At 43.9% G+C, this 11366-nt stretch overlaps 1 protein-coding gene across 3 annotated transcripts; it reads right to left on the reverse strand.

Annotated features, from left to right (window-relative positions):
* Nucleotides 1-315: 315 nt before the first annotated feature.
* On the reverse strand, nt 316-8138 carry LOC134418270 (toll-like receptor 2 type-1). Of its 3 annotated transcripts, none has more exons than XM_063156337.1 (4): nt 8007-8138; nt 7817-7935; nt 4870-4939; nt 316-3076 (listed from the first exon to the last, which is right to left on the reverse strand). In XM_063156337.1, the coding sequence occupies exons 3-4, from the start codon at nt 4881-4883 to the stop codon at nt 691-693; spliced, it is 2400 nt and encodes a 799-aa protein (XP_063012407.1). In that variant the 5' UTR covers nt 4884-4939; nt 7817-7935; nt 8007-8138; the 3' UTR covers nt 316-690. The 3 variants fall into 3 exon arrangements, with proteins under 3 accessions (XP_063012407.1, XP_063012408.1, XP_063012409.1); XM_063156338.1 differs by having other exon boundaries at nt 7817-7914; nt 8007-8049; XM_063156339.1 differs by lacking the exons at nt 7817-7935; nt 8007-8138 and adding an exon at nt 5201-5451.
* Nucleotides 8139-11366: the final 3228 nt, after the last annotated feature.

The raw sequence follows: 11366 nt of genomic DNA on the forward strand, positions 1-11366 counted from the left end.
GGAGATACCTTACACTGAAGCAGAGAGATTAACTGCCTCTTATCCCTGTGATTTTCTTCACCGACTACAAAGGAAGGTAGGTAGAACTGTCAGACTTACATGGCCCAGTGATTACATAAATATGCTCTGCAAAGTAGAAGAGCAAAACTTAAAACCGAGCCAGTCTACAACACCATCTGGCCCACACATTAGAAACACAGTCTGACATCCAAAAATAGAAGGCTTCGGCTATTTCTGTGGGTAGGTAGAAAGGAAAGTGGTGGTGATCATGAAGAGAAAAACAAGCATTCCCAGGAAGAAATGGACACAGGGAAATATTGATTAATGCTCATGGTGTTTAATTTCATTTGAAAATTACAATGGCATTGTTAGAAACCAGTTGGAGAGAGTGGTAACAGGAGTAAAAAGTACAGAAATACCCCACACTCAGCAAAATGTACTTAGAAAAGTATATGGAGTCCAACATGGCTTCCAAATATCATGGTTATTCGCAGGGACTTTTAAAGACCAGAGCATCAAATCAATGGAAAGGCTAAAACAGGCCTTTTCCAGTTGGTAAAATGACAATTATCTCTACATAAAACAAAGCCAGCTGCAGTTACAAAGAAAAATACGAAAAGAATTTTAGCAGCAAGAAACAGGGATATACTGCCTTTTGTGGAAATAGGTTGAAATGGGGACTGCTGACTTTTATGACTTCAAGGCTCCTTTCAAGTTTTCCCAAAACACCTGTTGCTGCTGTTCACCAGCAGGCCACTCCAGATAGGTCTTTGTGTTCATGATCTTCCGCAGCTTGCAGAACCTCTTGGGAATGGCTTTGCTCTGGATGGGCTCCAGGAGGATGAGAATCGCTGCATCGTTGTTCTCATCAAAGAGGCGGAAATGCGAGAAGTCCAGCTCGTACTTGCACCACTCGCTCCGCACAAAGTGCTCGGACAGCACAAAGAGCGTTTTGCGGCTCTTCTCAATGGAGTCGATGATGTTGTCCACGATCCACTTCCCCGGCACAAAGTCCCGCTTGTGCAGGCAGAGGCGGAAGGGAGGGCAGGCCTGCTCCAGCTCCCGCACCATGGTGTTCTCCACCCACTCGGAGTCGTTCTCGCTGTAGGAGACAAAGGCGTCGTAGCAGACGTCCTTCGGCGGGGCGCGCTTGGGCTTCCGCTTGGCCTGCAGCCACGCCCACGTCATCCGCAGGTACCACACCACGTGGTACTTGTAGCCGACGGCCACCAGCAGCAGGACCACCAGGAACACCAGGACGCAGATCAACGACACCACCAGGGACCTGTGGCACTCCATCAGGGAGAGGCGCACAGCGCCAACCTGCGCCCCTCTCACCGCCAGCGGAGAGTCACACACGTACCTGTCCGGCCACCCCACCAGCACCTGGGCTAGCCCGGCCTCGTGGTGGACGAAGGAGAGGAACTCACAGGAGCAGATGAAGTTGTTGTCACTGGCATCCAGCAGCTCCATTCTCCTGAAGGACTCAAACTCCTCCTTGGAGAAACTGTTCAGCTTGTTTCTTCTGACGGACAAGGACACCAAGTTTGGAATGGGTGAAGCACCCGGCAGCGTCTTCAGCTGGTTTCTTGTGAGGTACAGCTCCTTCAGAGACAGGAGCTCCAGTCCAAACTCCTTCAGGTTGTTTCCACTGACATCCAACACTTCTAGTGATTGAGGAATGCAGCGTGTTACTTTAGGAATGTGAGTGCTGGACAGGTTTAAATATTTCAGGTGTTTTGGCCATGTACACTCCTCTGGAATCTCACCAAAGTTATTTTGGCTAATGTCAAGATTAATCAATTCGGGTAGTCGAGATACATACACTGCAGTCAGCTCCAGAGATTTTAAAGAGTTCTGACTTAAATTTAAAGTTTGCAATGAAGGCCAGGAATGTTCACAGATTGTCTCATTTAAACGATTATTTACAAGCAAATTTTCCTGAAAGTCCAGATACAGAAGTGATGAAAAATTTCTTGCAAGTTGGCATGGTACCATGAAAACATTAGAGCTTGTAATAGTGAGTCTTTTTAGTTTGTTTATTTGTGACTCCATGCCCTCCAGGTCAAAAAACAAATGAAAATTCTGAATCACTGCCTTTATTATCGTTATGGTTTCAACAAAACTTTGTCCACTCCTTGCAATTTCTTCAGTGTTCCAGCTTCCCCTCCCCTCAAGCACACAGTTGATTGCCTGTAACTCTTTTAAAGAGGTGATTTCCTTCAGTGACACTATTGTTTGGCTGATAGTTTGATCTGTGCATAAAGCTTCTTTAAATGTGAGTTTTTGCATCCTAAAAGGACGTGTAGAATTCTGCACCAAGCTTTTTTTTTCAACCGGTAATTCGATTTCTGCCACTTCCAGCCAAGTGACAGAGTACACAAGGTCCCTAAAAATTTCTGAGAATATATTACTATTTCTTAGGTTTATGATCATGTGATTAATCTGCTTAATTGATTTCAAACTTCCCTGCTCATACTGACTGAGATTGCTACCATCAATCCACAGCTTGTGCAGAAACTCAATGCCCTCAAAGTTCCCTTGCCTTATCACAGAGAACTGCGGGTTGCCCAGGTGGAGAGAGCTCAGGTTCCTCAGCCTAGAAAAGGGGGGGCTCTGCCCCAGGTCTCTGTAGGAATTGCCTTGAAGATGGAGGTGCTGGAGTGAAAAAAGGTGCCCAAACCACACAGGGGACAAGTGAGCCAAGCTGTTATTTGATAAGTCCAAGAGCTCCAGTTTTTCCAGGGACTGAAAGGAGTCCTCATCTATGGAGCTGATTTCGTTGGACTGCAGCAGCAGGGCTCTCAGGTTCACAGCTTGCTTCAGGTCCTGGGATTGGATGTGCTTTATCCTGTTGTGAGCCAGGTTTAACCCTGTGATTTTGGCTGTGAGCCCAGGGGGAATGAATTCCAGGCCCATGGAGGAGCAGTTGCAAAGCTGAGTGGCATCGCATGAAGGACAAGCCTGCTTCAGTGCTTGTTGCTCGGAGAGGCTTGCAGATAAGGCCATGTAGATGGCCAACACTTGCCAGGTGTGTGTAGTTCTTGATTTGTGGTCTGCTTGGATGGACATTTTGCTGTAGGAAACAGAAAAAAGAGATGGTAGGGTCAAATTTTAATTTCAAACAGCAGCTGAAAACTCTTGCAATGCTGCACCACTTTTTAAATAATCTCAGATTAATTTTTTTTTAAATGCTATCCTGTGATGTTAGTCTCCCTCTCCTACTTGACCTTCTCAGACCTGCAACCATGGTGTGTTGCTCATCCCTGGAGCACAGCCATATCAATTGTCAAGAACCATAAAGGACCATTCTTAGTATCCTGCTTTTCTATGGCACTCACCTCTTTCATCTCTCACATTATGCTCCCTCTCAGCAAAGAAGTTACAGCTGGATGTTTCAGCTCCAAATAGGGGAAGATGGTTAGATCATCAATGATCTGAATGAGGGAAATGAGTGCACACTCAGTTTGCAGACCGCACCAAGTTGGGTGGGAGTGCTGATCTGCTCTAGGGTAAGGAGGGTCTACAGAGGGATCTGGATTGGATGGATCCATGCCCTGAGGCCAACTGGATGAAACTCAACAGAATGAAGTACCATGTGCTGCACTTGGGTCACAACAACTCCATGCAGCACTAAATGCTATGGTCAGAGTGGCTGGGAAGCTGCCCAGCAGAAAAGGATCTGGAGGTACTGGTCAACAGGCAGCTGAATATCCAGTATATGTCCAGGTGGCTAAGAAGGCCAATGGCATCCTGGCCTGGATCAGAAATAGCGTGACTAACAGGACCACTCCCCATGTACTCAGCACTGGTGAAGTCACACCTCAAATCCTGTGTTCAGTTCTGGTCCTCTCACTTCAAGAAGGACATTGAGGTACTGGAGCCTTTAAAGAGCAGAGCAATGGAGCTGGGGGAGAGTCTAGACTTTAAGTCTTAAGAGAATCAGCTGTGGGAGATATAGTTGTTTAGCCTGGAGAAAATGGAGGCTCAGAGGGGACTTTATCATTCTCTACAACTGCCTGAAATGAGTCTGTAGTCAGTGGGGGTCAGTGTAGTGAGTGGGGTCAGTCGCTCCTCCCAGGTAACAAGTGATAGGAAAAGAGGAAACAGCTTCAAGTTACACCAAAGGAAGTTTAGACAGGATATTAGGAAAAAAAATCTCAGAAAGGGCAGTCAAGGACTGGCGCAGACTGCCCAGGGAAGTGGTGGAGTCACCATTCCTCGAGGTATTTAAAAGACATGCAGACATGGTGCTTTGGGACATAGTTTAGTGGTAGGCTTGGCAGTATTAGGTTAATGGTTTGACTCAATGATCTTAAGGGCCTTTTTAACCAAAATGATTCTGTGATTCTATGATTACAAACTCTCACAGTCCATGCAGCATCAGCCTGCCCATTCTGTATGGCTACATGGCAGGCAGAAGCCCAAACAGAGCCTGCTCTCCCTCTCAGCCCTTCCAGTGGGCTGAGGTTTCCAACAGCACAAACTTTCCTGGAAGAGATCTGAGGGTCCCCTGCATGGAGTCTCACCAGCCTCAGGGCTTCTAAAAGCAGAGCTCTTGCCACACCCTTTTGCACACTGTGTAAGCAGTTCACATTCTTTACTGGAAAGGCAGAACAACCTGATATGAAATGAAGGCTATCAGACTTTTCTGTAAAACAACACCAGTAATAGATGGGATATAGATGTTACTGTCACCCTATAAACAGTGGACGTAATTAGAACAATACTGATTTTAATGTAAAGAAGGGCTGTGTTTCCTGCCACAGGTGCCAAAGAACACTCCACCAAGGTTGAACCGCAAACAGTTCCAGTAGTGCAGATGAACGCTACCCGTAAACCCTGAATAAGCAGAGGTTAAGTACGTACCTTGTGTACTGCATGCTGTGTTTCAGTCTCCTTGTGTGCTGGTCAAGGCATCTGAATGGTCACTTTGTACCTGCAAGCACAACAAAAGCTGGAAATTTTTGACAGGTCTGATGAGGTGATAGTCCCAAAGTGAGAAAATATTTCAGCCTCAAAATATTGTTCTCTTCAAACAAAATTTCATGTTCCCAGTTTCCCAGTGTCCTTTAACTAGGCAGCCAGTGAATCATAACAGTTTGCGTCTCTTCTCTCTAGTGGTGGCTCCCTTGAGGAAACCATGGCTTCTGAAGAGTCCAGGATTGTCCAGCATGTATGGCTCACCCTTCAAACTCACTTTCAACCAATTCTACCATTGCTGCTGATTGAGGACACAAAAAATGAGAAGAGATTGTAGTTGAACTCTCTTCTTTGAAAGATAAAATTTAGTGTCAGTCTCTTCTTTTTGTCAGTCAACTCCCATTGCTGGAAAGGCTGATGCAACCATTTTGCGCAAGTCATTCTTTCACAATCACTTCCTCCACTATTAAGTGCAGAAATAGTTCCCAGGCAGACTGGATCCATCTCCCTGTATCTCTACTTTCAATACGTTTTGTCTGGTAGGCACTGGGGGTTGTTCACTGTGCTGAGAAACAGAACATCTCAGCTCAACCAACTTATGTAAGTCTGTAAGACATTATCAATATATAGAGTGATGCATATATTATATTGTGTTGGAGTCAAATTGTTTAGTCAAGGAGAGTACTATAGAAACACTCAGCATCCTTTAATTTCCTAGGACACTACAGTCATATGTTGTCAACAGAAAATAAATAACAGGAATGATATTCTCTCTGAAGCAGAAGACACAGTCTGAAGCAAAGTATCTCTCTGTAAACATCAAAGGCAGTTTTGAGAGAGGAGGTTTGATGGCATTCATTTTAACCTGACTGAAGTAATACATGGTTGGTCAAATAGCCAAGCATGCTGTTTACATAAAGGGGCAGGGAGTCATCCTACCAGCTCTGAAAGGCAAGTCCTTTAAATTCAAACACTAACATTCCTATTGCAGTTACCATTTCTTTTCTGTGTTCAGAAATTGTCACCTTTTGCTGACCTCTTGCACCAAGAAGTACCTGCCTGAGAGCAGAGAGAGGGACTGATTCCTACCACTTGTCAGAGGGCCCACAGAAGCATCTGTGTGATCAAGGGTGGCAAAGCGCACAGAGAGCCCAAATGCACCTCATAGCAACCTTCAGTCCCACTGCACTGACATGAGCATTGCACATTAGGTTAAGAGAAAAAGAAATTGGAAGATTGAGATACCCTTGAATTCTCTGACTACTACAGAGGGTAGCTGATGAGCATAACATTGTAAAATAGAGGCAAAGCTGTGGGGCAGAGAGGGGGAGGGAAATAGTCTTTTAGTGAAAGGACGTCATCAACTTCCCCAAAGCCACCTCTTCCCTCTAGCAGCTGAAATGGTTCTTGCTCTTCAACAGGGAAGACTTCAGTTTTCAAAATATTAACTCTGGGTTTAATGAGACATGTTACTGTATATTTTTGTCTTCAAAACTGCACCTCTCCGATACAGTAAAAAAAATTCATTAATTTGAGAAGAGTTTTGGAGAAGAAGAGCATGTACATGATTCAGTGCGAAATGGGCACTCTCTTCCGTCTGTTACAGCTTTATCACCATGCATTTGTGGAGAATTGAGGTATGTACCAGCTGTTTTTTCAGAAGAAGCCACTTTTTCCTAACATACAGGCTCAGCCACCTCTCATCACAGATGGATCTACACTGGGCCAGGCTTTTGGTTTCTCTCAGAAAAAGAAGTCACTGGTGTGACTACGCCACAGTTCACAAACCAAGCAGTCCATTTCAGCAAGCTGCTTAAAATGCCAAGAAATGTCAGGGCGATTGTCAGGGTTTATCACATCACCCAGACTCAGGAAGGTTTGAGATGTGCAAAAATGCTCTCCACAAGCTGCTCCACACACACAGACAAGGTACCAGCCACCTGCCTCCCAGAGCATTACCTTTCAAATTGAGGTGCAGCATGGCTCAAAACTTCTTTTGAAATCAACGACTCTAAAGAAGGAGAAAGCTGCTGTCTTTTAAGATGAGAATACTCTTCAACTGCTTTTCCTCCAGAGTAACTTGCATGTTTAGCATTGAACAAAGATGCACCTTTTAGGTGCTTTCTCTCCCCTTCCAAGTTTATGCTATAATTAACCTTCCTCTTTAATACTGTTTAAAACAAGTCCCATGCCTCCACCTACACTACGTTTTCCTAAGAGAAGCACATGGTTCTGCAACAAAGCTGTGCCTTTGTAACTGCAGGTGTTCCAAGCGGAGACACTGCATGAGCCTTTACCAGCAGTAGATGGGGATAAGATAGAGATGTGGCAGTTATGTTTGAAGCTTTCTTGCTTTACATGTTCCCCTTTATCCAACAGCAGCACAAGCAGTACCCAAACTGGGCATGATGCACTCTTTAAGCACTTCCCGTTCCCAGTCTCACACGGAAGGATCCTGCATTCCCCGCCCCCTTCCTCTCCTTCCTTCTCTATGTCAGTGTCCACACTGAGAGCTGCCTGTTGCTTTTCTGCTGAGAAAGGACAAGTGAGCAGTGCAGAGGGGACCTAACCCAGGTCCCAGATCCCTGCCTCAAAGAAAAAGCAGAAGCAGTAGAAAAGGGAGGGAGGAATGAAACTATTGACCATGAAACTATTTCTGCTTGTGATGCAAGCAGAAAGCACACTTTCCAAATCTTTGTAAACAGCACAAAACTGCTTCCTCATACTTACCACTGGAAACCAGGATGTGTCAGTATGTCAGCTTGGCTGCAGCAGTGTCAGGCAGGCTGAACCTGGGATGTTTACCCTAAGTGTCCCCAGAAAACGATGGCAAGGAAAAGCCAAAAGTCAAATCTGTCCTTGCAGTCTTTGGAGCAGGAGGTATAATACTCACGTAATTGAAAGCAGAATGGCTTGGCATCCTTTCATGGTCCTGGGAATAGATTCTTTGCGTGCACTGCTGGTGCCTGTGCTTTAATCTGTCTTGCAGAGCTTCAGATATTCATCTTCAAGCTACAACAAAAAGGTACACAATAACAAAAAGTAAACCATTTTAATTTTGCTGTGTTCTGTATCAGGCCTACCCTGCCAGCTGCTCAATCCTCTGGTTAGATCTTCAGACTTGAAGTTTAACTGCAAAGGACCCAATTATTTTTGTTTTTCTTCTGGGCAATCCTGCAGTTGTAGCAGACCATGTTAATGATATAACTGGTTAGTCATTCAGCAGCCAGCCTACAGCACTGCCTCTGCCAAGGAAGCAGAGTTGTGGATTTATTTTTGTCATATCCTTCCTGAAAGCTTTCAGTCAGAAAAACACAACATTGATTTTCTACTTTAACTGAGGAGCATCTTGCAGGGAAGTTTGCACGCTAAGACATCAAAAGTTATCTTAATGATATGGAAAGTTTCGTTTTTCTAGAGTAGTTGTAACAGCATGACTCAACAAGAGAAAACATGTAATCTCTGCCAAAATATTTCAGGTGAGTTCTTGACTCCCAAGGAAACTGCTTCAACAGGAAACAGCCTACATGCAAGGCAAAGCTGGACAACACAGTTCCTTTCTTATCTTCCCTTTTAGGTACAGTGAAAAAACTTGTTTCTTACAGAAATATTAGGATATACAGTAATTATATCTTTTCCAGTGATACAGTGGGAAAAAAGGCAAGTTTTGACACCCTATTCTGAAGACCACTGTGACAAACACACAAAATCCTGTTATCACCGCACATATTTTTTATTCCGAGATAAGAACTCTGAGACAACTCATATGGTACTGGGAGCTCAGAGTTCAACCCAAATGTGCTTGGGCAGGTAGGCTCCCAGCTTGCTGCTGCTGGTGATCCATCCCCTAAAAACAGACATAATCTAGAAATCATATTTTCTGCAATTTTCATAATGTTGATTGGTACAACGTTATCAATGTACAAAGCTGGTTCTTAAATTTTTTTAGAGGTCTTCAGGAAATACTTCTGTGTAGCTTTCTCAAGTACCACTCACACAGTGTTTTGAACTAACTTTTTTCTTTGCTCTACATCTATCTCACTCTTTTGTGTTGTTCAGTTTGCTTTGCTGTATCCTAGGCTGTTAGACCTAGAGGTCATCTAATATGGGCTGTCCAGAATGATGTTTGGACACCTAAGCCATATTTCCAGTTTTTAAAAGAAGAGGCGCCATTCCTGTTTCCAAACAAAGATTTTGCAGGATTTTAGACAGAGTCACAAACGCTTACAGCTATGGGCTCCTAGCACAAGCTGCAATACCAGGGGGGCAGGATTGGGACCAGAGAGGAATGGGATCTCTTATGCTTGCTGTTTGGACAGCTTCTGCTTCATTTCATCTCACCAGGAGAGAAAATACCCTGTCACAGCCCAGCGGGTGCAAGCCATCGCTGGCAGGCTGTTGTGAGGAAGTTGGGGTTTAACATCCTGGCACCGGAATTTCCCATAAGGAGGAAAAAAGCTTTGCTCAGCTCCAAGCAAAAGCTCCTTCAAGAGAGGCTGGGCAAAGGGACATGCATGTTGGTGCATTCCAGTGTGGGAAGGTCCAGCAAACCTAGTCTTGCCTCATTCAGAGGAATGCACGGACATATTTTGTGCTTATGCCTAACTAGTGCTAATAGGCTGAAAAAAGTGGGGTTTTTTTCCTGTTTCGTTTTGGAGATTTTGTTTCTTTGAATTTTTTTTAATGGAAGGGAAACAGTCCTGGGAATGGGACCAAGTCATTGCAGAACCAGTTAGAGTTTGTTTCCTGTATGGAGGTGGAAAGCACTTTGCTGGGATGCAGAGATACATATTTAACTGCTTGTTATACAATAGAAAAACAATTGTGTTTAACAGTTGGGCAAGAATCTGAGCAGGAAATGAAGCAGATCATTATCATGTACTATAAATATCAAGATTTTTGTATTTGTTCCAAAAAAGATAATGCTAGGATGTATTTTGCACAGGTAGTTCAGGCTTTGCATTCAGCTGCTCTCTCCCCCTGTATCTGATACCATGAAATATTTTAGACATGACAGTGGTTTCAGAAAGAAAAAACTAGGCAATTCCAAATCGTTTTTTTCTCAGCTATTCAATACTTCAGAAGTTCTTTCTTCAGTGCATCTGTTTTTCTGGATTTATAGCCTATCAGTATGCCACATTTCTTAAAAATACAAAAATATCTAAGGTACTACTTCCTAGGGTTTTTTTCACTTACTGGAAAAACAACATGTTTTGTGAGTCTCTTGCAGGGATTGTTTCTATTGCCTTCTTTTGCAATTGTATAATTTTTAAACAAACTTTTTAGAAGCTTGACTTCAACCGAGTTGTAAACATGCATGAAAACATAATTTTTAATGAAAATGAAAAGCCTGATCATAAAAAGATGTCAGTAAGTATTTTAAATGTGTGTGGTTTCTGATAGGGCCACCAGACCATCTTCAAAAAATAAGCTCGTTCCAATATTGGACCATTCTCTGACTTTCTGAATTTGAACATGATTGAAAACAGACTGTCCAAGCTGATTTTCAAGCACACACTTAGCTATTTTAATAATTCTTTCCAAATTATCCTCAGATTGCTTTTCTTGCTCTTCTGTAAGTTTTCTTGACTGTAACAGTACCAGTTTAGTAATGACAGATTCAGAAAAGACCATGTAACTTGTGCCTGTGCTGCTAGATGCCTTTTTGTCTCTATTACACTATCTACAGAAAGAAACACATGCCATGATGATCAACCTCAAAACCAAGGCGTTTTCTACTTCTCTGAAATACCTATATTTACAAACTTTGAGCTGAATGTCTCTCCAACATCCCGAGTTGTCGGTTTCTCGGCTGTTTAGGTGGCCTGGAAAGGCCCGGAGTGGCCTTGGACAGCTCGCGATTCAAAGGACGAGAAGAGGCTTCAGATCTTTTCTCGGTCTCGGTGTTTATTAATTGTTTATCTACAAGATTTTCTCTCGGCCCGACAGAGGTCTGCTCAGCAGCCAGCCATGAGCACACTGCGAGCCCCCGGGGCGGTCACTTATCTTTATACTCGAAATTACGTATACAATATTTATCATTTTTCCCCAATACCTTTTACCCTTATTAACCAGTGCACTTTTAGTAAGAACCAATCCCAAAGTGCCAACATCACCACAGAAGATGGAGGCCAAGAAGAAGAAGAAGAAGAAGAAGAGGACACGCCCCAATTCCTCCATCTTACTTCTTTAGACCCCCCTGTACAGAAATCTTAAACCCTGTGTTTCACACTAATTAACTTATCCCTTCACCATTCACCCCAGTGAAATCCTCCCATCCTCATACAGGTGTTGTCTCCTGTGCAGGATCAAAGTCCAGCCACCAGACACTTCTGGCAACATTCCAGGACTCCCGAGCCCCCCAAGGCTGGTCTCGGTCACTCTGCACATCAGTCCTGAGGTGCTGAGATCCCACACCGAGTAAGTTACATGGATGTGCCGGG

This window comes from Melospiza melodia, chromosome 5, assembly GCF_035770615.1.
Source record: "Melospiza melodia melodia isolate bMelMel2 chromosome 5, bMelMel2.pri, whole genome shotgun sequence".
NCBI lineage: Eukaryota > Metazoa > Chordata > Aves > Passeriformes > Passerellidae > Melospiza > Melospiza melodia.